The following is a 27804-nucleotide window of genomic DNA, read 5'->3' as shown; positions in this document are numbered from 1 at the left end:
CAATCAGACCTAGGTATTTTAAACTCACTCCACCATCACTGAAATAATTTTGAAAGCAGTAAAGCAGTGGAAAGTCAATCTTTCCCTTTTACTCATAGCAGTTAGACAGAACGTTACTAGTCTGAAGGGGCTGGAAATAGATTTTGCTGAAATTAGCTGAGCTTGTGGTTTGGGGAGACTGTATTCACAAGGGGTTCAAAGGCTAATATAATGTATACACCTGAAAAAGGTAAGAGAAAAAGCTGGATGAAATGCTTCTGCCCAGATAATAAAGGAAATGATGAGAGCTGGAGGTTTTCAAATGGTAAGATAGTTCAAACCTGGTTTCAGATTTGTGTGCTAAGGGTGTAACAATAAAACAGTAACTTTGGATGTATTTGCTGCCATCTAGATTTTTCTTTTCAGAACACTCATCAACCACTGGTGGAAGCTGTTCAGGTCTGTTAATAAAAAAAAAAAAAAAGCCCTACACCCAGATTTTTTTTTTTTTTTTTGTCAGTGACAGGCATTTGGCATTTTGGCACCAGCCAGAAGAGGAGGAAGAGGAAAAAAAAAAAAGTGAGAGAGAAACAGGAGGGGCTGCTTTGTGATGTCCTAGGTTTAAGGCTTGGTACAGAGTGTTCCACAGGAGGGAACTGTTCCATGTTAAAAAAAAAGGCATGTCTAAAAAAACAACCAACCAACCAACCAACCCCTAAGGATCCCGGCTTCCTTAGCTGCTTTGGCCCTACCTCTTCCACTCATACCCTTTCCCACAGCTGGAAGGAGCTTACTCTGAGAACGAGCACGTTTCAGGTGCAGCCTTTGGAGAAGGGTAGAGCTTGGCCTTGGTAAGCAGCTCAATGCTATGTAGCAGACAAGCCCCACTGCTGGACTGTCACGGAGTGAGAGCTGCGACCTCCCAGATGCACCAAAACATGCTGAACTGGGAGACTTCTGTTCATTTCCCAGCTCCTGTGACTAGGAACTGTTCAGTGTCAATGTGTTTAACTGGTGTAAGAGCAGCAGACTAGACTGTGAGGTATCACTCATCTTGCTAAAGGAGATACTTCCGAAGCTGCTGTAGCACAGGGCTTCTATGCGGTTTCTTAAGTCTGAGGTTTATTGTTCAACTTTCATGAAAAACATTTTTTATGAAAATGTATTTTATTTTAAAAGTTAAGAGTGCTATAAGTATCCCCAATTAACATTTCCATTTTCTCTTGCAGTCACACGAAGTCATCTTGCTTCATCTGTCATTGATCAGAGGCCAGGAAATCTTACTTCAAGGTTGGTGAGAAACTGATTTTTACAGAAAGAGACATGTCTAACTAAAGATCTCTGCCAATCCATTACAGTACAAACAACCTGCAGTTAACCAAGTTAGGAACACCAGAATCATTTTATGCCAGGTAGAGCAGGTGGTGTTAAAATTCCTCTTCAGCTTGTTTGGATCGAGAACGTTTCAGTTCCAGCAGTCGCTCCACCGTTTCAGCAATTGTACGCTCACCATGAACCTTGTTATCTCTGGTACGGATGTTAACTGTTCCGCTGGCCTTCTCCTTCTCACCAACAACTAGAAACAACCAAGATGTAAAGGAATGAACTTAACATTCAACAATCTATACTGCCTACCAATTCCCTTAAAGCACAGGCATGTTAAACAAGTATTCTAATAAACATACAACACAACACCAAATCCTCATTTGCCCTTCTCCCAGCCCCCCTAACTTAGATCTGTGACAGTTAATAGCTTTATTTAATCTCATATCACTCAATAGGTTTTAGTATATCTTAAATAGCAATTTAGCAAAATGTGAGTAAAGAAATGAATAAACTGCATAAGCCAAGTTTGATAGTAAAAAGACCCAGAAAGTTGAAATGAAAAATAAATGTAGGAGAATTCCATGGGCAAAAGTTAGAAATACAGCTTGACTGTAAATAATCAAGAGCTATTTGTTTGCTTTACAGAAACAAGACAGCAAAGCCCAAAGCTATATATTTAAATTAAACATTGATAGATACCAAGACAGTATCTGTATGTCTCATTACTAATAAAAAATTTATGTAATATACTTGGAGGTAGCTATGAGAAATTGCATTTCTATACTTAGTGGCAGATTGCTCATCTGCAGGTATTTGACAACTTTTTGAAATAGCCTCTGAATATAAGTTAGGTGTGATTTTTTTCTTGGTAGGCTGACCATTTGTGGTCTTCAAGGTAAAACGTGGTTGCATCTTATCTGTATCATATGCTTAAAGTTTTAAATAACAAAAGAACTTTATTCATGATTCTGTAAATTACTGTGAGAGTAGAGTTTCTCTCCAATAGACTCCTTCAACTTTTGTGGTTTGCCCACAGATGTAAGGTCAGTGCTACAGCTCAAGTACATGACTTTGGTGCTGCTTCAAATCATGTGCTTCAGGGGCAGTTTCTCATTGTCCCTACATCACCTTTTCTTCCAAGTCTCCTCAGAGCACCACATGCTCAGAGCACCAAATGCACCACAGCTGAATGAAGTGAACTTAGGGTACTACTTGAAATGAGAGCATAAATTACGTGGGGGGACCAAGAAGGGGAAGGAATAATTCACAACCACAATTAACAATCTGAGTGACAAGTGCCATTAGATTTAATGCATCCACACTGCTGACCAGAAAACAGCAAAGAACTTTTTATAAAGCAGCAGCAATGCCTTGGGCCACACAACAGGGACCTCCTTTCACAAACACCTGTACATGCAAGGGCTGCCCACCATTATACAGGGGAGGCTATCTGGAATGTAGAGTCTGAAGGAGCAAAGTGAGCTAAAACACTACCACCTGCTCAGAGCACCTGTCTGAAAAAGTCAGCCAGGATAAGGTAACAAATTCACTATACATTACCCAGAATGAAGTTATACTGTGCAAGCTGAGCATTTCGGATCTTCTTGTTCAGTGTGCACCCAGGATCTACATCGATATCTGCCATTAATCCAGCATCATGGAATTGCTGTCTGACCTAGGGAAAAAGTATTTAAACTGTCACAATGGGATAAATTGTGATGATGAACTATTTGTGACCTGTAGAGTTAAGCCTGTCAAGCTTATCTGACCTCCACTAAACCAAAGACATTGTCATTGGCTTGAGCCTTGGCAATGAGCCTAGTTCAAAGAACAAAAACGAGGCCTGCTATCATACAAGTACACACACATTAAATCAGTGAGTAGTGGTGTCAATACCTAATGTTTTGGGCTGAACACTTACTCTGGTTTGATACTGTAAATGGTAGCACTGTGGTGGGGTTTTCAATTAGAAGATACATTTTTTTTTAAGTTTATTAATTTTGCAGACTTACTTATGTATCATGAGCTTGAAAGAAATACAGAAAAAGGTTTGCTGAATGCTAAAGATAAGACCTTTCTATCTTTCTTAATGCTCTGCAGGATGGATATGGCTGCAACTTGAAGATAGTTTTTTCCTCTAGCTGAAAATCTGAGCTTTCCAATAATAAAAACCTCACAAAGATAAGTATTTGATGTTTGGGTACCCAAAATCTATTTTACTGGCTCTTTAAAATCCTTCTAAAACTTCAGCAGTTTACTATCATTGTAATATACACAAGTGATATAATGTAATATGCAAAGACTTATAGTATTTATCTCAGAAAAATACTACTATTTGTGGACTCAAATGAGGGCGTAAAGGCCTTGCAGAGGGATCTGGACAGGTTGGAGAGCTGGGCGATCACCAACCGCATGAAGTTCAATAAGAGCAAGTGCCGGGTCCTGCACCTGGGACGGGGAAACCCTGGCTGCATGTACAGACTGGGCGATGAGACGCTGGAGAGCAGCCTAGAAGAGAGGGATCTGGGAGTCGTGATAGACAGCAAGTTGAATATGAGCCAGCAGTGTGCCCTGGCAGCCAGGAGGGCCAATCGTATCCTGGGGTGCATCAAGCACGGCATCGCTAGTAGGTCAAGGGAGGTGATTGTCCCGCTCTACTCTGCGCTGGTGCGGCCTCACCTCGAGTACTGTGTGCAGTTCTGGGCACCACAGTATAAAAAGGACATGAAACTGTTGGAAAGTGTCCAGAGGAGGGCTACGAAGATGGTGAAAGGCCTTGAGGGGAAGACGTACGAGGAACGGCTGAGGTCACTGGGCCTGTTCAGCCTGGAGAAGAGGAGGCTGAGGGGGGACCTCATCACAGTCTACAACTTCCTCGTAAGGGGGTGTCAAGAGGCAGGAGACCTTTTCTCCATTAACACTAGTGACAGGACCCGCAGGAACGGGGTTAAGCTGAGGCAGGGGAAATTTAGGCTGGACGTCAGGAGGGGGTTCTTCACAGAGAGGGTGGTTGCACACTGGAACAGGCTCCCCAGGGAAGTGGTCACTGCACCGAGCCTGTCTGAATTTAAGAAGAGATTGGACTGTGAACTTAGGCACATGGTCTGAACTTTTGGGTAGACCTGTGCGGTGTCAAGAGTTGGACTTGATGATCCTTAAGGGTCCCTTCCAACTCAGGATATTCTATGATTCTATGATTCTATGATTGGTATCTAGTAATTAATGACTGAGTATCTCAACTAAATACAGCATTTCTGAAACTGGGAAGAAAAAAAAAGCACCCCAAAATCATATACTTCACCTTTTGAGCATATTCATCACACGTTGGTCCTACTGGTACCACCATTACCTGCTGTGGGGACAGCCAGAGTGGCCTTCAATAAAGAAATAAAAGAAGTTATACAGCTTTTAGTATTTTTCAGTACAGAAAATGCTGCTAACAGATGGGACTAAAATCTGCATGAGAGATTCATTAAGCCAGCAGCTTAGATTGGGTTGAGATGTGATGACAGCCCTATGCTCAAGTTACAGCTTACCTTCCAGAAAACTTGAGCATCTAAAAGAACTGCAGCGTGGGCAAAAAGTACTTTTTGACCTGAGGATTCAAGCTGTGTTTTACAACAGACAGCAACTCAACAGGGGAGATTTAGGTTAGAAATTAGGAGAAAGTTTTCCACTCAGGAGGATGGTGAGGCACTGGAACAGGTTGCCCAGGGAGGTTGTGGATGCCCCATCCCTGGACGCATTCAAGGCCAGATTGGATATGGCTCTGGGCAGTCTCCTCTAGTGGTTGGCAACCCTGCCCAGAGCAGGAGGGTTGAAACTAGATGACCTCTGAAGTCCTTTTCAACCCAGGCCATTCTATGATTCTGTGATTCTATACCTCAGCACATTAAGGAGATTACCATGACTCTCTGCTGTGCGGTGCAGCTGGAAGAGCAAGGTGAGAGATACACACCTCAGACAGATGAGCTGTATGCTGCACATGCAAGAGTGGTATCACATAGAGGCTACCTTATGTAGAATTATTTAATACCTGAAGAAAGGGATTCAGAAGGAACTGCCTTGTGGTATACTTATAGCATGCCTCTGTAGCAGGGAAATAAAACGAACCCTCTTAACTCTTGTATGCTAATTTATCCTCAATTTGAAAGTGTTTGCTCAAAATCTGCTTTCCAACATTACCATTTGCCTCCATAGTTTTCAGTTAGAATGGCGATCATTCTCTCCACAGATCCCAGGATAGCCCGGTGAATGATAACCGGTCTTGTCTTGTCATTACCATCATGGCTGTGAATAAAGTTAGTTACACATATAAGTGACGGAAAGGTTAAATTATATAGCAGTTATGATCACCAGCCTCTGCGCTTACCTGACAAAGGTGAGGTTAAATCTGACCGGCAGCTGGAAGTCTAGCTGGATTGTAGCACATTGGTGGTAGCGGCCGATGGCATCTTTAATCTGAATGTCAATCTTAGGAAACAAAAAATTGAAACTTTATAAGAGTTTATGATACAAGATTGTCACTCTGAGAGCAAACTCACTGTTTTAGGACAGAAGCTTTCACTAATATACTACAGAGGAACTATGTATGTTTTTTGACAACATACTTTCACTTCAGCCTACGTTTTAAAATGATTTGCAGGTTCTGATGCAAACATTAGAACTAAAAACAAGGTAAGCAAGCAGAGAAACATTACTTCACAGTGGACTATATCGAATACCTCAGTATTTTCTGTGAGTTTGCTTTGTTTTTCATGGGACTTCCATGAGTCTTTTCACTGAGTACATTCAGCAGCATGTCAAGGGAGGGTGGGCAGTTGTGGGTGTTGGCTCAGAACTCAGCAATAAGCTCCAAAAATCCTGGACACAGGATGCACATCCTGTTGTTAAATAGTCCACTTACCAACAAGGATCATAGTGACACTTGGTCTGCATGTGAATATCTACAGTAAAGACTTTTGTATCTATTGCACCTTATACTTTAATCCTGGATACACTAATGATAGAAGTTAGACAAATAGACAGCTAGAAAACTGTTAATTTATAGTATTTGGACCTTACTTATTTAGTGAATTGCCCTCTTCTTCATTGTTTTACCAGTCTGGCTATATGTTGGGGCTGTTTACCTTATTTTAACTTATATACAAAATGAACAGATCACTGTTTTACTCACAGAAGTGATAAGTGTCTTTCAAAAGTCATTTAGCTAAATAATAACTGATCAAAAATTTTGCATTCAGCAGCAGTTTATCATAGTTCAGCTACTCATCAGACAGTTTTTATCAAAATAAGTCACTAACAACCATCTTTAATTCCAGATCATCAACTTAGAGTAGGAAAAGAAATATTCGAAGTTGGTTTAAAGGTTCCCTGGATGTAGAGCTTTACCTAACAACGCAACTTTAACCAGTTTCCATTAAAATCATCGCAAAAAGCTATGTTTGCTCACTTTACTTTAGCTAGTGTATTAGGAGCAAGTGTAAGGCTAACAAAGTGTTCTTGTGGATATTTGCCTCCTTTCAAATGACCTGAGGAAGTTACTAAATCTTGTTTGCATTTCAAGTTACAATAAGCTGTTAAAACGCATTCCACCTACAATCTATAAAGTGAAATTGATTCAGTTAGCATACAGAGAAAAAAAATCAGAACTGGTTTACTAGACTGATTAAAAAGCTAGACAAAATTTATGTCTATTAGGGAAACACTGACAAGCTCTTTGTAAGGCTCTGTGTCCTTATGCTCAAAGATATCAAAATTTCTGGAAAGTTCTACTTAATCTGTGCAAAAAGGAAGCAAATCAAAGAATTTCCTGAAGAGGAAGCTCTTAAAAAGATGCAAAACCAGTGCAAGGGTCTTTATTAATAACAAAACCCACCAGCAAAACTCAGTGCAGCTACAGCTACAAAACCATGCCAACAAATGTAAGATTTATTTTTTTTTCCAGAAATGTTTAATAAACAATGTTAAGATTATTTACAAAAAAAAAAAAAAAAAAAAAAAAAGATAATATGAAGACAGGGTTAGGATTTCCTTTTTGTTTGCTTTCTACAAGATTATTGCATTAGGATTCACTGATCACCAAAAGGATTGCTTGTAATGCAGCAATTGCTTTGGTAATGCTGATCCAACAACACTGCCACCTCCTGTTCATATCTCCCACTAAGCTACTCAGTTCTGCTTAAACTGCAAATGGCTTGTAAGTGTAAACAGGGTTTGATTAATTAAACAAGTATTAAAGCTATGTAGAAAAAAAATAAAAATCACAGAATACTTTCCCTCTGTCAAGGAAGTCGGAATTTATGTAGCTGGGAAAACGGGAAATTCCAGCCAAACACCACCATAAAATATTAGATAACTATATAAAACAAAACAAACACAACAACAACAAAACTTCCCTTCCTACTCAACAAGTCCAAGTGCAAGGTGCTGCACTTGGGTCAGGACAATCAGTGATAGGAGCACAGACTGGGAGAAGAACCCAGTGAGAGCAGCCCTGCAGAGAAGGATCTGAGGGTTCTGGTGGACAAAAAGCTCGACACGAGCCAGCAGTGTGTGCCTGCAGCCCAGCAGGCCAACTGCGTCCTGGGCTGCAGCAACAGAGGGGTGGGCAGCAGGTGGAGGGAGGGGATTGTGCCCCTCTGCTCTGCCCTGGTGAGGCCCCACCTGGAGTGCTGCGTCCTGGCCTGGGGCCCCGAGCACAAGAAGGATGTGGGGCTGTTAGAGCGGGTTCAGAGGAGGGCCACAAAGATGCTCAGAGGACTGGGGCACCTCTCCTGTGAAGTCTGGCTGAGAGAGCTGGGGGTGCTCAGCCTGGAGAAGAGAAGGCTCCAGGGAGACCTCAGTGAGACGTTTCAGTACTTAAAGGGATCTTATAAGAAGGATGAAGAGGGATTCTTTACTCAGATAGATAATGATAGGACAAGGGGGAATGGCTTTAAACTAAAAGAGGGTAGGTGTACATAAGATGGGAGGAGGAAATTCTTCACTCTGAGGGTGGTGAGGCCCTGGCACAGGCTGCCCAGAGAAGCTGTGAATGCTCCATCCCTGGAGGTGTTCAAGGCCAGGCTGGATGGGGCTTTGGACAACCTGGTCTGGTGGGTGGCATCACTGCCCATGGCAGGGGGGTTGGAACTAGATTTAAGGCCCCTTCCAACCTGAGCCATCCTATGATTCTATGATACTCCAAGTCTTGTACTTTTACAAGCCAACTATCTCAGCTTGTACCAATTTCTCACTTCAAGAATCAGTTTTGTTCTGTATCCTCCAGCCAAAACTAAATAGCATCAATGCTTTAAAAAGACATACTGACACTGAAAAAATTAGCTACAGCGTTACATTGGAAGGGAACGTACAGAATGAGTAGAAAATAAAAGCTGTCTTTACCAAGAAGATCATGAATAAAACCCAAGAGCATCACCATAGTATTTTTTTCTCCTTTCTCATAATAAGATATAAAAAACATTCTTTATGTGTTAGCAGCACTGTGTCCATCTGTATTTGTATAATTAACTGAAAGCAGAATTCCTTTTTCTTGGTCAGGTATTTATATATGTTGCTTGGCAAACATTCTGTACAAATAGACACCTAACACTCATCTTTCTGGGTATATCTGTAGTTAGCATGATTTTATGAAGACAAAGACTTCCATTTTTTCCTGCTCCTCTGCCGTACTGAGATGAACAGTATTTACATGCTACCCCCACCACTAAGATTGCAGTGGCATGAATGGAAAGCAAGGAATTGTATAAGCTTTTGTCTACCTCATCCAAAAAGAATTAAAAGCCTAACCCAGCCAGAAGTCCAGTGCAACATACTAACCTTAGGTCCATAGAAAGCTCCATCGCCAGGGTTCAACTCCCACTTCTCACCGAAGTCATTCAGGCTGTTTTCCAGTTGCTAGAAATAAAGGACATATACACTCATTTGCTTCCATGTTACAGCATCAGGTCAGCCTGCCGCTACAGGCATCTAACACTACCAGACTTACAGTTATTTCCCCATAACTATTGCAACATATTCCAATCCACCTCATTACTTTTCTGAAAAAGGTGAATTTTGGAAGCGTCCAAGCTAAAATAAATAAATTTAAATAATTTACTCCAAATTTAAACAAAGCTGATGTATATATTTTGGAAGAGGCCAAACAAGCAGCGCTAGCTAAGATTCAAGAACTTTTTATGATAGATTCAAAGTTTGTAAATCTTGAGAATCCATCCCACATACATCTAGTGTCTCTTCTTGCCCTGTCTTCTGCCAACCACTGAATCTGCAAGGGCTAACACTTTAATCGTGAAAACAGCCTGTTTTTTGGAAGACTGTTCAGTCTTATTATATATACAGGGGCTGTCAGACTTGGTTCTCTTCATCCTCCCTCCCCCCACTTCAATTTTTCAATCAGTTACAAAAAAAGGAGACATAATTTGTCTGTGACACAGAGATCACTTTTGTATGGAAAATAATGACATGTATGGTGTGCATACGAAAGCTACTGCTAGTACCCAGATGGAATTGAAGTGTTACTAAGTTACATTTCTCAGGTAACAGGCTGCAACTGTTACCTCCCAGAAGGCAGTGTGTTCTTACAGGACTTCCAACTGCAACCTTGCTTTCATATAGAAAATTAATAAAAATTATTTACCTTTTCAGCTTCATTCCACACTTTGATATCTCCCAGGTACTTTTCAGGACGAGTGGAGAGATTCAGTTTAAAGGAAAATCCGAAGACATCATACACGGAACGCAAGAACTGCAGACAGCTCTTTATCTCCTCTTCAATCTTTATAAGAACGGAAATTAAGTCTCAACCATGGAAAATTCAGCTATGCTAATACCCGATTTCATTTAACAGCAACCCATACCTGTTCCATAGCACAGAATATGTGAGCATCATCCTGCTGGAACCGACGTACTCGAGTGAGTCCTGTGAGAGCTCCTGACAGTTCGTTGCGATGCAGAACGCCAAAATCTGCCAACCGTAATGGCAGCTCACGCCATGATCTTGGACGATGATCAAACATAAGGCTGAAGGAGAAAGTTTATAACTTGAATAATAGGCATTACTAAATGCCCATGATGTCAATGATGTAACCTGAATACAGTCATTTACCACCGTTTTTCTCAGTGGGGAAAAAAAAAAACACACAAACACAAAAAACAGGTATTCTTTTATAGCTGATACGCTTCCCCCACTTCACACAGAGAAGGCAACACCTCCTGAACCGAGCATTAAAACCTGAATGACTAAATTGCAACAAAACTGACTGTGCCCTGGTAGCTGGTTTAGCTATCCAGAGTTCTTAGCACCAAAGTGAGCTTCAGTTCTAAAACACAACCATTGTAATAACATAAAAACGACATTTCTCAGGGTCTCAATAGAGAGAGCTTATAGGCACCAAGACTCATAACTACAACACACAATTTATCAAAGATTATGTGTATTTACCAGTGTCCTGGACAGTTCATAGGCTTCAGAGCAAAGATTTCTTTCTCTACTTCAAAGGAAAACATGTTGTCACTGTAATGCTGCCAGTGCCCTGAAGTCATCCATAGTTTGCTGTTGAAAATATTTGGAGTGACAACCTCCTGGAATCCACGTTTTCGATACTCACTCTAAAACAGAGCCAGTACATAAAATAAATAATATGCAAACAAAAGTAATGGTACTCAGCCTTTGATCTGGAGCCACAAAAACATGGAAGTGCTGCCTTATTGAAGTCCGTGACTCAATAAAATAAATAAATAAAAACAAGCTGAAGATTGCAGGATACCTCCCTTCCACCAGCAACACCCTTCCCCCAAACAACTCTGAGCAAGAAGAACAAGTTCCCTCCCAGCAAGCGAAGCAGCAGTCTCTCATTAATCAATGACACTTGGTAGTACATCTCAGCCCAAACATAAAATAACAATACACAGATTTTTATATATTGCAACACGTAGATCAGGATTTTTTTTTTCATTTTTATAACAAATAACTCTACAAGGTCGAGTTAAATACATTCATCAAATCAAACCAACATGGATTTGTGGAACATCTGTACTGAGTTTAGCTGTACTTTTAGTTGTCAAAGAATCCATACTCCAGATCATCATTATTACTGCTTTAACTGCATGTTAATAAAGTTCTAATAAAAACATAATTCGGCAGAGATTATTAAAAGACCATCTCTAAAAAAACAGGTTTCTTTAGTACCATGGGTTACAGAACTAGGATTGAACAGCCATTCAATTCAACTCAATTTATACTGTTAGTCTGTTGTATACTGTTACACATTTTTCTAAAGCAATTTCTTCTATAAGATTTCCAAAAGACATTACTTACCCGGATGAACTCAATTAATGTGTTATAAATGTAAGCTCCTTTTGGCAGGAAAAAACAACTACCAGGGCTGAGTTCATGAAAGAAAAACAATTCTTGGTCCTGCAAGAAAAATAATATTTGAAAAAAAAAAAAGTAATTGTATAGCCATTTTTTCCCTGAATATTCACAAATTAATTGCTACTGACTGGGCAGCACCAAAGTTAAAAAACACAAATAAAAAATCCCCATATTGGGAACAAGCTGTAGCAACCCAGGTAGGCATGAGCATTGCCTACAGACTGAAGTGGTGTGTTTTGCATGCCAAAGCATTCAGGTAATGTACTGGTTAATCTGTGGACAAAAGATATTATGTTTAAAGAGAGAAAGCTCTAAAGATGAGTTGCTTACTTTAGGGCTTTTGATGCTCTTCGAGGGAAAAGCACCTGGCTTTGAAACTTGACTGAAAATACTGACATGTCACATCTTGGCTGTGGCAGCCAAGTGTGGTCTTTGAGATGCTTCTAGTTATGAGGTCATGTATACAGTGTGTTTGTGAAATACATTGCCAGACAGACTGTCTCACCCGCCCAATTTTTCTGTGATCTCTGCTTTTAGCCTCTTCCTGGAACTTCTCCCACTCCTTCAGCATTTTTGCATCTGGGAATGAAATTCCATAGATGCGCTGGAGTGATTCCATATCAGCCTTGCCTTCCCAATAGGTAGAGGAGTTCTGCATGCAGAAAAGTAAATGAAATGATGAATAAAAGGAGTAGCCTGATATTTTACTACTACCACCTGCTGTGAAAAGACATGCAATCATTAACAAATCGCTATACATAACGTAGGGTAACTATGGCACAAGGAGAGTTTTAATCATAAATACATAGCACTGATGAGAAAAATGCACTAAGAGACAAATAGAATATATATTAAGATTTTTTTTGAGCTCTATTTAGTCTTTTTTTTTTTTTTTATAGCCCACTGCCTCTTTCTGTAGCCATCTACTCCAACTAAACTTGGCTATAACCATCAGCTGAGCAAAAACTAAAAACTCTAGCTGATACAGTTTAACCAAGAATTAAGCCAGACTCATTTTCTGATCTGTGCTGGAAGTGCAAGCCCTGGCCACCTAGCTGGCCTTCGCACCACCTGAACATCATTCTTGTAGCACACAACCCTTCACCAATTGGTTAAATTGAGTTTGTGGCCAGGCTATCCACATTGCATTACATTCTTGGATAATGTGCTGTCATATTGCCCAAAAACAGCAACATGCTTTCAAATAAACACATTTTTCTAAGGTAGTTTCAGCCCTTACCTTATGAATTTTTATGGTCTTTATCTTGCCAGTATGTCTGACATGAGGCCCTCTGCATAAATCTATCAAGGGGCCACACCTAAGAACAGGAAAATATTCGTTTAGTATACTTCCTCCTGCCAAGTTTTATCCAGTAATATTATTATGTGTGTATAATCACCTGTATACTGTTGTAGTTGGAGTATTGACCTTCTCATTCAGGATGCGACACTTAAATTTGTTATACTGAGAAGAAAAAACACAACACATATTTGTTAACTCCTTGTTAAGCAGTAGAGCTGACAAGCAGTTTACACTATTTGCAAACTTGATGCTACACTACATCAAAAGAGGGTTATGCAAGACAGCTGTACAGTATACTACTACGTTGCTACATAGCTCAAAAAGAGTAGCAAGCTGCCCAGTGAGCAGCTTGTTCAGTCTCCATACTTAAAAGTTTTAAACCTCCAAGTCTATTTGGAACCCAAATGGACAAAGCCCCATGAAACCTGGTCGACACTGCCTTGCGCGTGAGATTGGACTGAAGACCTGCTGAGGCCTTTTCCAACCTGAATAACACTATGAGTCTCCTGATGTTTCAGTAGTGAAAACTGAGTATCTCTGAATGCCAGAGAATTATTTACAGCTAGGTACAAAAGAGAAAGATCAGCTTTTATTGTTGCTTGGAGCTTCCCAGAAGTCTTTATGCTAAAAAAAAATGTGTGAAGCTTACTGAGAGCATCACAAATGCAGTTGTAGCATCACCATGGCATTTTACTACAACCAATATAAAAACAGGCACATAACAGCACATGATCTGTATATAACTGCAAATTTACATCCATGTGAAATAAATGAGGAATGTGGATTCAATGGTATCACTAAGGTCACCCAGCGGAAGACCTACAATTCTTACAGTTGCAGAAAAAAATAATGCGCATTCCTGAAAACTTAACTGATGCCTTTGCTCATTTTTTTAAAGTTAAATATCACATGAGTCTGTAGAAACACATCTCTAGAAATTAATTTGACAGACCTTCTACCACTAATAGAACACTTGGCTAACTGCGTGATGATTGTAACATTATAAACAGCCTACCTTGAACATTTCAAGTAGTGTTTCCTTCTTAACTTCCAGTCTTTCAAAGGCTTGCTTTTCCTTCATGATCTTTTTGCATAATGTTTCCAAAGCAGAGAAATCATTACTTGATACACCCCTAAAATAAACACACGCAAAAGAACGAATCATTCTCACTTTCACTTGCAATTTCTGTTCTGGTTGCAATGTATTGGCTTATGGCTGGGACACACTGCAATGAACAAACCCATCTTCAGCAGTGCAGATGACTTTGTTCTGGGAACAAGCAAATAACAGAGAGGTGTGTGACTGTGACTGCCATCTCCCTACTTCTGAAAAAGGAAAAAAAATATAAAACCTACCCTTCCTCAAGGAACATGTCGTAATAAAATCCATTTTCTATTGGTGGACCATAGCACAAACAGCCACCGTAGATTCGCTCCATAGCTTCACCCATTATGTGAGCACTTGAGTGCCAGTACACCTGGAAGTGAAAAAAGGGGTCAAGTATGAATACGCACAATGCATTTCTGAGCAGTTTAATTTAAAACTTTTTTGAACACCTGCTTTTAAGGGTACTTGATGCAGATCCCATATTAGAACAGTCATTAGAAAAGCCCCAAAACACTCCCATCCTAAGCATCAACACTTCCAAAAAGTAACACTGGAAAATTGTTTTCTGCCTTGTAGCAAGTAATTCTTAGTTTCAGCCATTGTTGAAATCATTCAGTTTTGCCCAGAAGTCAGGAAACTAATCCAACAACTTTTCTTCTTTTCTGTTAACTTCAATTGATCAGCTCTACTGATATACAGCATAAAGCTGACAAGGTGTACTTTCAACACAAGGCTAAGGTTCTGCAAAGACTTTATGCATGGCAAGTCCTGCATGGATATAGAACAGCTCATAAAGTTAAAAGCTGTGCTACGTCTTGTAGTGCACCTTATGTTCTAACACAGTAAAACAAAATCTCTAAGACTTCAGTCTGCTTTTATCTGCACGGATCAGAAAACATAGGTATCACAAAAGCCATCATTTAGTCAGGATGAAAACCCTAAGTTTGAATGCAAGATATCTGTTACGAGTTTGAAGCTTCTAGTACCAAATAACTTTTTCTAAAGACAGAGCTGAAAAATTTGGCTAGATAATGGATATCTACATTTAGCTGAATGAAGAGCCAAAATAAAGTACGTACTTCTGTATGTAAAAAGATTAAGAGCTGCTTACTCATCTCTTTTATGTCTATAGACAGTACTTCTGTACTCAGCATTGCTTTTGCAGTCCAGCTAAAGAGGCCAGCTCAAAGGACCTACTTTATGTTAACACGAAGGTTGAAAACATAACAGACTTGGCACAAACTATAGCAACTGCGAGCAGAATTGTCAACTAATACAAAGCAGAATGTACAATATTTGCAGTATCACATTTTCTTCTTAATGAAGAAAATGCATACGTACATACACAGCAAACCTTTTCTCTCCTTCTCCTCCACCTCTTTTGAGCACAGTAAAGATGCTAGTAACTACTGAGGTTGGGTTTAATGAAAATCTAAAGGCAAACAAATTTTAATTAGATGATACTCACTGCTTGTGCCTCTTCATCTTCAAACTTGAGCAGCTCCAGGGTACAGTCCTCCTCCAGAGGACGGTCTAGATCCCAAACCACCTTGTTCACTTTAGCAATAACAGTGTTGTCAGCTAAGCCCTGGCTAGAGAATAAATACATGGTATGTAATTATTTCAAATCAGCAGGTAGAAATATGCCAGGTTTGCCCTCCATGTTGAATAAGATTTTCATGAGTGCTCAGAGTGGGTACAATGCCGTAAATAAATTCCAAATGGAAGAGCAGTTTAGCCAGTCCTAAACATTTATGAAAATCCTACTCACATCTCTTGAGAGACGTAGGAGGAAATCTGCATTGTATACTAGACGTTCATGCATTCATCAACATATTTGAATTAGAGGCAAAGTACTAACCTGACTTCAAAATCCTACTGCAATAAAAACAGAGCTTCGCCTTTAAAAATTATTAGATACCATTTCTAACGTAGTGACTTTATAGTTTTATCTCAAGCAGGCAAAAAAAAAAAGTATTCCTTGAGCCCAAATCACAAAAGCAAAGAAAGTTTCAATAACATGACACCTAAGCATGAAAAAATAATCAAAAGAAAAGGTATTTCACTTCTAGGAATGACCCAGCTTTGATAATTTTGACTGTTAGGGTGTTCAGTAAGCATTGTTCAAATCCCCCCAAGGCACATTTGAGTCCTCCAGAGCTGCGCAATGTTCTTTTTGACAGCTATCTCCCATGCAAGTAAAACTGCAGTTAAGCAAAAGACTCTCATAATGTTACTGCACCCTAAAAATCAAGTGAAACATCACCCAAATCATCTTCCTTCCCCAGGCCCCTGTAAACTAATTTTGCATATGCCAACATTAATGATCATAGGCATGACTTGCAGATGTAGATCCGTCTAAAAATTAGTAAGTGTATCACAGAATAGAATCATACCTAATTCCACAAGCAATTTGGTAAGGAGTTGTCTTCCAGGACTCAGCATCAACCTGCTTGCCATCAGGTAATGTAACTTTAATGGGTTTACTGTCATTAGCAGCTCTTTCTGCCAGGAGTGCATCATGTTCAGCTTTAAGTTTATTGTACATCTCTAAACGCTCATTGATAAATGCAGGCCAGGGATTTAGCTACATATCAAGAATAAAGAGAAAGAAAGATGCAATAGGTTATTAGAATACTCTACTATCACGTTATGTCAAGAAAATATACAGAATGCATGTAAGCTCTGCATTTAGATGCAGAGCTTAGTGATATGGTTTAGTGGAAGACTTGTTAGTGCTAGGTCAGAGATTGGACTCGATGATCCTGGAGGTCTCTTCCAACCTAGATGATTCTGTGACTTTTCACAAGGGAGCTATGTGACTGTATTTATAGTTATATGTATGCTGTATCTAACAAGCAATCATTATCAGTATCTAATAACTATATATGACTTCAGCTTAGTAATTAGTACTTTGAAATGCACCATGGTACACCTGTTTAATTAACTATAGATATGTTAACAAGCTACTACATAGTTTATTAAACCAGTGTTTAAATTGATTTATTAAACACTGGTTTAATGAACTACACAAGGACAAAAATAAATCTGAAAAGATTGTGGAAGAGTAAAAAAGTAGATTTTTATTATTAGGTGAGAAAACTTAGGGAACACCCCTAGTCTGAGCCACCTGGAGAGGAAGTGCCACTGGTCTACGTGTCACATAAAGATGTCAGGCTGGCAGCTTGTGCACAGCCCAGGTCATACAGCTACAAGGCCAGCTCAGCTTAGTACTGGCTAGCAGCTGGCCCTCTCTGTGCACAGTCAGAGAGATGCATTTACTCATACCAAACCAAAACACTGAAGAAAGAACATCTTTTGTAGGCTTTAATTGCTGCTGAGATCTGCTGCCCACCTCCTGGTGCAACCGAGGGGCACAGTGAAAGGCAGCAGGAAGCAGCAACTGCGGAAATCTCAGCTGCTCCCCTATTACGCTGATAGAACTTGCTGTCAAAGGCAACAAAGCAACTTCAAGGCAAACTTTGCTTTAGTAAGAAATAGTGGGGAAATGCCTCACTGAAAGGATGGATAAAGTAAGTGATGGGGATTCACTGCAGCACGGCCAGCAGCACACAAAACCAAGGGACTGCCCCACACGACCCCAGGGCTGCTCACCTCCGCGCGCCCTTCATCGCCGGCCCCTTCCTTCGCTTTCTTCTTCCCGCAGTCTGCCTTGTTTTCACCCCCAGCATTTACCTAGGGAGGGCAAACACCATTTCCTCACATGCCAGCAGCCGCTGCGAGCCGCCCCAACCCCACGCACCATGGGGTGCACCCACCCCACCGACCCCTTTTATTAAGCACCGTGCCAACCCCACCGCCTCTCCCCGGAGCTGGGGGGACACCCCCGGGGCCCCTTGATGGAAAAACTTTTTGGGGACAGCCCCGGTTCCCCACCAGCACCCGTCCTCCCTCCGCAGCAGCCGCCCCTCCCCAGCCTGCCGCGGGGACTCCCCGCCTCAGCGCAGCCCCCGGGAGCGGTGAGGGGGAGCCGGGGGAAGCCTGGACAAGCGGACCCCGGTGCCCCCCTTGCCCCCAGCACGCTGCGGGGCCCACCTGGCCATCAGCCCCTGCCATGGCTGCCCGCCGAGCCAAACCGGCACCGAGAGAGAGAGAGAGAGAGGGAGGGAGGAGCAGGGAAGGGAAGGGAAGGACCCCGCGCAGGCGCTTCCCGGCAGCCGAAGCTGATGCAACCGGAGGCGGCTCCACAGAGCCGAGCCAATGGGTCCGGTGGGCAGCACCGGGCAGGGCTGAGCACGGCTGAACGGAGCCGAGCCGGGAAGAAGAGGGACGGGGATGCTGGGGTGTGAGGGCGGCGGGAGGGGGCCGTGGGGTGGCGGCTGGCTGGGGGTGCCCGCAGCTCAAAATGGCGGAGCTCCTGTCACCAGCCCTCAGGGCTCTGTCCCCGCGTCCCTGCTGCCCTCTTGCCGGCAGCCTGCCCCTCCAGCAGGGCGGCAGGACCGGGGGGAGAAGCACCCGGTGCATTTCCAGGGCTCCCCATCTGATTGAGGGGGGACCCCTCAGTCAGATCGCCAAAGCCAGGGAGAGTCGTTGAAGGGGGAATTAACTAATTATTCGGAGTTCTCTTTGTAGAGGAGACCCACAAAATCTGATGGAGCAATGTCCAATTTCCCACTAAAAAAAATAAAAATAAAATAAAAATGGAAGAGATTCTGAAGAAATTCAATCATAACCTGGGCAGGAAGGGGGTAAATGGAGGGTCCGATGTGGACTGCAGGAGTTTGCTTCGCTTAGCACTGTCCTGAGGAGAGGCTTAGCATCATGGGGGCTGAAGGGCACTGAGTTCTCTGAAAAACGGGCATAATATTCAGGCACAACTTTTTGCTATTGTAACCTTCCTCTCCTTCTTTCCCTGGTGTTGTTTTTATGTAAAAATAAATAGTATTTCCATTTACGTCTTCATGGTATCCATGGGCTTCCAGAGCAGTCGTATATCTAGTAGCTAAGTGACCTGGTTTAGGAAAGGCATTTATTACAAAACTCCACATTTTAAAGAAATCCAGGTATAGACTCCTGATTTGGAAGGGGCCTTTGAAGAGTTGAGACCAGAGGTCAGGCATACAGATGGGCTTGGACCTCTGCCATCCGCTGGCTGCTTTACAATACTGCCTCCTCGTGTACAAAGATGCTTGTGGTAGCACCTTCCTCTTCATCTGCAACAATGGTTTGGGGTTTTCAAGTATTTCATTCAATTAAAGTGTTCTTAGGTGAATGTAAGAGCATCTCAGATGCTATGGCCTTAGGTGCTGTGAGAAAAAAGTTCAGAAAAGATAAGCAGTTTTGTATGGTTTTCTCATAGTGGTTATGCATGAGTGAGGGACAGTTGTGCGAACATGACCACATTACATGATCACAAATGTAGGAGCTTAACAACTAATGCAAATGTCTTTATGTTTTTTAAAATATTCAAAAGGAAAGGTTTAGTAAATATGAATTTAAAGATGGAAATGGGTCCACAGAATAGACGTGAATAATTTGCTGTCCAAACATAAAACACGCAGCATAAATACTGAGAAAAAAAAAATCTTAAACAGCTACAATTAATAATATATATGATGATCTGTAGCAATACAGAGTGTAGTGATTCAGAAAATGTTTGGTTTTAATACTAATTTTTAGATTCGCACTTCTAAAATACTTCTTGTGTGAAAGAATTAGAACTGGATAACAGAGAACACATTGCAAGACTTATAGGTAAAATATCCGTATATGAACAAAATCTTGTACTGATATTGTTAAAGAGATGACAGAAATGATTAAATATTTCAAAAAGAGATTGGAAGAACTGTAGGAAAACATTTTTTTTTTTTCCTTCCAGAAGATGGCAGCAGCGAAACACGAAGTGCTGGGAAAAATAATTCCAGAGGATGCCCTGTTCACAACTCTCAGCTTTAGATAATAGGATTTATGGCACAAAACAAAACAAAACAAAAACACGAATGAGTGTTTTCCTGGCTTTGTTCTTAAACAGAATAATTAAAGATGTGTGATTAGACTCAAGTGGATTCGAAGTCAGTATAAATTAATTTCAGTGTGCTTTGATGATTATCAACAGCTGAATGTCTGGATGTTTCTGCTGGAATTGAATTTGTTGGAGAAAAATGTTGCAGAGTTTGACTGGAATTATGTTATTTGGTTTATATTTTGTTTAGGAAAACTAAAAATAGCAGTTAATTAAGATAGAAATGAAGCATGAGAAGAGTGAGAGAGAACGAGAAACAAATGAAAATTGGTCAGTGTGAAACCCCCACACTGACCATTGGTAGACTGGAAGCATAGTCTATACAGTGACAGCTTGTCCCACCTGTGTCCCAGAATGCAGGTCCTCTTCAATTTTCTGCTTACCACTCTTTCTTCATACCTGCAGCTGGGGGGGATAATGCATTTAAATTACTCAGTACTGAAGGGATTCAGTTTGTTCAGATTCAGTTTGTTCAGATACAGTTTGTTCTCTACCACCAAGCTTTTTTATTATTACTATTATTATTTTTTAATAAAACACAGTGAAGTTGTATTTGGTCAAATGTAGACAGCATCCAGTTTCATAGTTACAGATACTAGGATCATAAGTCAAAAACTTCAGGTGAAACTTAAAACCATGGTTCACTCCTATTAAGATCACTTGGGCCTTTTAAAGATGTGAGATGCTGGGTGATTTTTTTTTCTTTTTTTCTAATAAAAACTAGATTTGACCTTTTGCTTCTTTGTAACAAGCATACCAGTCATAACTCATGTCTCATGTTTCTCTTTTATCTCAGAGATTTAGCTATACTTCAAATTTCACTTCACTTGGCTGAAGTTTTAGCATATATACAGTTGTCAACAATATTTTATCTCCCAGCATGAAAAGTAGTAGGTGTGCATTCAGTCAAACTCAGATCTTTCCTATTTTCTTTTTATAGAAATTATGCATGTCATACTGTTAACCCAAGTGACATATCCAGGATTAGGATATTTTTCCAAACTTTTACCTTTACAATAAAATGTCACCTTCAAAGTATCAGTAGAAGATTTGCACTTTAAAATATTAAGGGAAAACAAAACAAAACAAAATAACAGTAAAACCATTTTTTGTTTTTCATTGATTATTTTTTTTTTTTCACTACTGGTCTCAGAAAAAAGATATACAGTCTACATTTGTGTGGATTTGTGACTCACACTCTGTTCTCCACTCTGAATCTTGTGTGTGGGCTGTGAGATGAAGATTTGGAGCTTCTGCCTTCTATTTCCTACTTTTTAGTGAAGATAAGACTGTGTCATTTAAACTAATAATTTAACTAGTCTAAGTCAATTAAAAAGGCAAATAAGATGCTAGCATTGTCATACACTGAGGAGGAGGGATGATAAACTATAAAAATTAAAATCACATGTCTTTAACTGTCCTTAATCACAACTTAAACTATTACAATGAACTGATGTAGAAAATCCAATTGGTATTTTTTTTCCCATGCTTCTGACTCTTGGACGTATCCTTGTTTTTTGTAGCTACTTTAAATAACTTTTACCATAACTGAGCATCACCAAGTTATTCTACTACAAAAAAACCTTTTTGGTCATACACAGAATTGTCCAGAATCTTAGATGGTGACCTTTTTTGTCCCTAGCAAAATATTTTAGAACATTATGTTTCATTTTAGTGTTCATTTCAGAATTTGAAGTCTGAAAGAGTGGTTTAAATAATTAATAATTATTTTAACATATATATATATATTTGTAGTAATGGAATTCCAAATTCTGAAGAGTTTCTGTTTCCCATAGATATTGCTGATTTACTTTTTATTTTTCCAGAAACTAATGTTTTCTGTGCCTGTAACAGCAGACCATGGATATACTTCCATAATACCTCTACAATAAAAAGTTAAATTTAATAGATTATGTCTACCATAAAAAATAATGAGCGTGATCAGATGTCCTTCCTGACACTTTTACAAGAATAAGTTGTGATTTGCACACCATGGACACCAAACTGTTCCTTCACCTCCTGTATGAATCACACGGAATCACAGAATTGTAGGGATTGGAAAGGACCTCGAGATCATCGGGTCCAACCCACCTCTACACTGACCTTGTCACGTGCAAGGCTGTTCTCTCACTCCCGGCTGCTGTCTGGCGCAGCGTTTTTTTTTCCCTGTCTTAAATATGCTCTCACAGAGGCGCAAACAACATCGCTTATTGGCTCAGATCTGGAAAACAATGGGGCCCTTCCCAAACATGGGGCAGCTTCTAGATCTTTCTCACAGAAACCACCCCTATAGCCCCCTGCTACCAAAACCTTGCCACGTAAACCCACTACATCTCTCCAGCCAGTCCAGGTCTCACTGAATGGCAGCACAGCCTTCAGGTGTTTCAGCCACTCCTCATAGTTTTGTGTCATCGGTGTACTTGCTGAGGGTGGACACTATTCCCTCATCAAGGTCGTTGATGAAGATGTTGAACAAGACCAGACCCAGCACCGACCCCTGGGGAACACCGCCAGTCACAGAAACTGAGCATGAGCAGTCATGAGCAGAGCCTTAGACAGCATGTCAGAAGCATGATGATGCGGCACAAGAGGAGTTTCATATGTAACACAATTAGATGCAAGAAATGTGTTTCCAGAGCCATTCTTTTGGTGCAGTCCATAAACATCCATTTTCCAAACTCGGTTTCTTACTCTAAGCAACCTCCATTATACTCCATAGCACTGGAAATGATCTCCAGCTGCCAAAGAAAAAAGAATTCTTGCTTTAGCTTCTCTAGCACATGCTCTCTCAGAGGTTTTAGGGGGAAATGGCAGACAATGAAGGGAAAAGAGGTGCTGAAATCTAAGATTTTTTTTGTTGTTGTTTTTTGTTTTTTGTTTTTGGTGTGTGTGTTTTTTGTTTGTTTGTTTGTTTTTTTTCATTTCACCATATTTTTCATTGCAGTTATGACTTAATTTCACATATTTTCAGAGTATAATTTATTTTATTGGCAACGTATGTCCTTGGTCTCTCTTTTTAGACATGACTCAAATGTTCTGGTGATCTTCTTATGATCATCACTGTTTAATGATGTTTCGTGGACACATTCCAATAACATTGATTCAAAACACAAGAAAGCTGAAGCAAACAACACCATCTTCATTGTAATTTTTGTCAAGCCACTTGTGATGAGTTATATAAGGCTTATTTCTTTGTGTCTTTTTCAGTTGGAAGTATTTAGAATCTTACTTAAAATAATACTGAACTGAAAAAATATTTCAAACTTCTATAACTACAGGGATAGAGGGTAGAACACTCTTCTTTGTGGTAGCTGCCAGAACTTGGATTCTTGAGGAACGCTACTATTAGATATTTATATAGGGAAAAGGATATTCTGAGGGGAGATAAAAAGTTTGATTTATTCACAGTTTACCTGGAAGAATGAGGAGGGATATCTTGGCAATAGTACAGAACAGAAAAAAAAAAAAAAAAAACACCTGATCACTATCTTTAAAACATCTGTTACATATGGAAGGACCATAACATCTCTTTTTGATCTTTTTCCTAGACTAAGCAAACTTAACTTTTGAACCTGTCTTGGGGGACATGCTTCTTCTCTTCTGAACTCTCCAGTTTATCTGCTTTTCTCTCAAAACATACTACTCAAATCAAACATAGTGCTCCAACAGAGCAGAGAGGGCTATTACTCATACCTGACATAAAGCAATTCTGCTAATATAACAGCATTACATTGCTCACTCGCCTTTAGTTTGTGGCTCATTAGGATGACCAAAATATTTTCTGCAGAGCTATTCTGTACAGTATTATGCTTTTCTCTGTTTTTTATAGTTTTCTGTATGCCAAAGCACTGCACATTATTAAACTGATTGACTTCCAACTACCTCTTGTGTTCGTTATGATGTTGAAACTGTCCCCCATGATCTCCTTGTCTCTAAGTTGGAGAGACATGAATCTGACAGATGGACCACTCAATGGTCCTGGAGTCCTGCACCCAGGTCTGGGGCCCCCAACACAAGAAGGACGTTGACTTATTGGGACGAGTCCAGAGGAAGACCATGGAGATGACCGAAGGGCTAGAGCACCTCTCCTATGGAGACAGGCTGAAGGAGTTGGGGTTGTTCAGCCTGGAGAAGAAAACTCCAGGGAGACCTTGCAGCGGCCTTCCAGTGCCTAAAGGGGGGCTGCAGGAAATCTGGGGAGGGACTCTTTGTCAGGGGCTAGAGTGATAGGACAAGCGGGAATGGCTTTAAACTGAAAGAGGATAGGTTTATATTAGATGTTAGGAGGAAAGTATTTACTCAGAAGGTGGTGACGCCCTGGCACAGGCTGCCCAGAGAAGCTGTGGATGCCCCATCGCTGGAAGTGTTCAAGGCCAAGCTGGATGGGACATTGGGCACCCTGATCTGGTGGGAGGTGTTGCTGCCCATGGCAGGAGGGTTGGAACCGGGTGATCTTTGAGGTCCCTTCCAATCAAAACCATTTGATGATTCTTTGATTCTATGATCATTTTCAAATTTTGAAAGTATTTATCAACCCTCTTTTCATCTTGGCATGTTCACAGATTTTTAACATGTACCCTTTCCTTCCTCATACAAACCAATGACTTTTTGGATTAGAACCAAACACAGGATAGAGCCTACTGGAAATGTTCTCCCAGTTTAGCACAGACTGACTGGCAGCTGCTCTCTAAGTGCACTGTTTTCAATTCTAAGTGCACTGTTGACGCCCGTTTCATCTAATTACACAAGCATTTGGTAAGCTAATGCGGACTATATGATTGCAGGCCTTTTGCTGACAAACTGTAATCGTAACTACACTTGTCATAGCACTCATGTCTCTCTGGTGTCTCCCCATTTGCTTGTCACAATTCTGGCCCTGTCTCCGAGTGATTCTCCCATACTCAAAGCCGCACCAGGAAAGCACTACATTGTTCATTGCATGTAGCACATACTTACGCAGTCTGTGCTGCTAGGCTCTGTATTTAAAACTTTCCTTTCATGAAAGTACTAAGGTCAATTACCCCTTTAAACAACAGTACTGTTTAACATTGGCACCTAGGGTAAACCACCGGCAAATGAAAGATGGTAAAAAGAGATATTGTCTGCTTAAAAGTTTATGTTACTTTCCAGGTCACTCGAGCCCCATACGCCATCTTGGGTGCAGCTGCCTTAGAATAAGGAATTTGTTACTGAAGTTCACCTGGAGCTGTTTTCTCTAGTACGCTGGAAATTATCACCCCCTCCAGTATCTTGGCATTTCTTCATATGAAGCCACTCCTTAGCCTGGTTCTGTCAAATGACCTACTTTAGCAGAAACACCTTTTCAACTCAAATCAAACTGACATAATGGGGATAGGTAGCAATTATACATGCAGTTGTTCTGGCATATCTGGTATCTGGCAGCAGGAGCCAGCCAGACAGCTAGAGGCTGGAGACCAGTACCCAAAGTCCCTTGTTTCAGACCGGTCGCTTCCAGAATGGATGTTACTTTGAGCTATTTTTATTATGTTTATTCCATGTTATTTGTAGGGACTATCTGTAACATGTTGAAGCAAATTTAGAACTTGCCTTGTTAGAGATTTGGCCTCTCCATGAGTTGTGTCTTCTTCATCATCCACTCAGTCTCTTCCCCTATTCCTGACAATGCTGGGTATTGCACAGCACTCCTTGCTGTAAAGAATGCCCAACATAGACTTCCTTTTTTTTTTTTTTTTTTTTTTTTTTGAGACAACATTGAATGGACTCCACTTTCAGCTCTGGTTCTACATATACTAATCTTTATCTTCAACCTTGATGCTTAATAAAGATGATCATTCCTCCTATTTTACTTTATTGATACTACTTCTGTACTTGACCACAGCTGACCTATACTAAGACTATGCAGTCTACCTTAAAAACAAACAAACAACAAAACAACAACAACAACAACAAAACAAACAAACAAACAAAAAACCACAGGGATTATTTGGATTTCTGACCATGCTTATTTTTTGTTTAGACACCCTTTCTACAGTCATGAGAACTGCAGTGTCTTAAATGGATACCAAGGACTGAAACCCTTGTTCTCTGTCTTCTGTCACATATGATGGATTTTGGTCTACAGGAAGTCTCAAATGATTCTTTCACCATGATATTTGTTGTTGTTACTCAGTAAAGCACACATCTTTGGAGTATTTTGCAAACCTTAACAGGTGAATTAAACCACGCACTGACTTTCTCTCTGAATATGATTAAAAGAAGGAAGAAGAAAAAGCATTATATCTTTAATTAATATCATTAATTAAACATTTTAAATCACTATCTGTTGTTTTAGAAAAACAAAACAAAACAAAACTCTGCTTCTTACAATAGAAGCTCTTTTATTCCATAAATGCACAGGTACTTATTCCATTTGTGCATAGGTTGCAAAACTATCTATATCTTGGGTAAATTTCTGAACTAGGTTTTGAAGGCTTCTGTGGAGATTATGCAAATGTTTTTCATCCATCAAACTGGGCTTTGATCATACAGTGCACAGCTACATGACCATTGCTTGGGTCCAAATCTTGATACTTTGTAAATCAGTTGTTCATCTGATTTCCACATCATGGTTGAAAAGATTTGTCTGCATAGCTTCAGCTAGGGACTAGAATCCAAGTGTTCCACCAAGCTGTGCTGCTAATAACAGTAGTAGACACCATGAAGCTCTTTATATCTTGACCTGGTTGTTTTTCCACTACAATCTCTTGAAAGTTTACAGAAGGAAATATACAAAGTAACATTACTTCTTCATGTTTCTGGAATGGCATCTGATAAAATGCTGTGCGGCACATTTAGCCAACAGTTATGTAAGTAGGTGCTTTTCAGATGAAGGGGGACAAATGACCTGGTTCTTTTTTCACATTCATATGAACTGAATATATGGACAGTCCCTAATGTTCAAGCACTGTGCTATAGAAAGCCCTTCTGAAAAAGGGGATGGCTGGTCAAATTTCTAATTAGTTTAAAAATAGAGATGGATCCATCTGTAAAAGGTATTTATTACACATGTTTTTTGCATGGAGAGGTATATGACTGCTTCTGATGGCAGAGAAAGGTGTGATGAGCTTGGAGAGTTTTTCAGCGCTTTGTTTCCTACAACAACTTCTAAGTGTTTCTTGCATTCTCTGAAAAGCCAACAATAGTTCAATGATATCCCCAAATCAAGAAACACAAAAAATCATGTTACTGGAACAAGATCTGTCAACAGGATTAAAAATGTTTTCTTCCACCTTTTCACATAATTTACTCATTAGCTAATGTGCAGGAGAAAAGACATAGGGAGACTTCAGTGCCAGCTCTAAGCAGTTTCTGCCCTCCCTCTCTGGCAGCTTGTTGCTCTCCTTGCAGATCTCCGGCTCTGCCATACCAACACAACTGCAAACCACATCAACGAACTGATCTGGCTTTAAAAATAAAACACATTTTCCATCAGAATATTCCTTAAGATGAATGAGTTCCTGGGCTGATGGTACTATGTAAACCAATACTGACTGTAGTGATGAACATTCAGCCCAAGTGTAGAAAGCCTAGTTTCATTATAGTGTGAGACTTCTATTGCATTTATATGGGAATAGATGTGAAAGTAACACATCAGAATAGCTCCTGGTGTGAGATATAACACATAACAGCAATCCAACACTGTTGGTTGACAGTGAGATGTCTGATCTCAACTCTGGTTTTGAGGAACACCATGACAGTATTTATAG

The 27804-nt window shown here is 40.3% G+C and overlaps 1 protein-coding gene across 1 annotated transcript; it reads right to left on the bottom strand.

The window, feature by feature from the left end:
* Positions 1-1084: 1084 nt before the first annotated feature.
* On the bottom strand, positions 1085-18224 carry TARS1 (threonyl-tRNA synthetase 1). Its single transcript, XM_082783295.1, has 19 exons — positions 18151-18224; positions 17710-17790; positions 16491-16681; positions 15563-15686; positions 14343-14464; positions 14002-14119; positions 13084-13148; positions 12924-13002; positions 12189-12335; positions 11627-11725; positions 10751-10917; positions 10167-10329; positions 9947-10084; positions 9127-9204; positions 5678-5778; positions 5491-5595; positions 4607-4679; positions 2866-2980; positions 1085-1555 (listed from the first exon to the last, which is right to left on the bottom strand). Exons 1-19 carry the CDS (start codon positions 18169-18171, stop codon positions 1407-1409), a joined length of 2136 nt encoding a protein of 711 aa, XP_082639421.1. The 5' UTR covers positions 18172-18224; the 3' UTR covers positions 1085-1406.
* Between the last annotated feature and the right edge of the window lie 9580 nt (positions 18225-27804).

This window comes from Aythya marila, assembly GCF_965140915.1.
Source record: "Aythya marila genome assembly, chromosome: Z".
Lineage (NCBI taxonomy): Eukaryota > Metazoa > Chordata > Aves > Anseriformes > Anatidae > Aythya > Aythya marila.
Note: the sequence above shows the minus strand (reverse complement) of the source record. Positions and strands in the feature narration are given on the sequence as shown.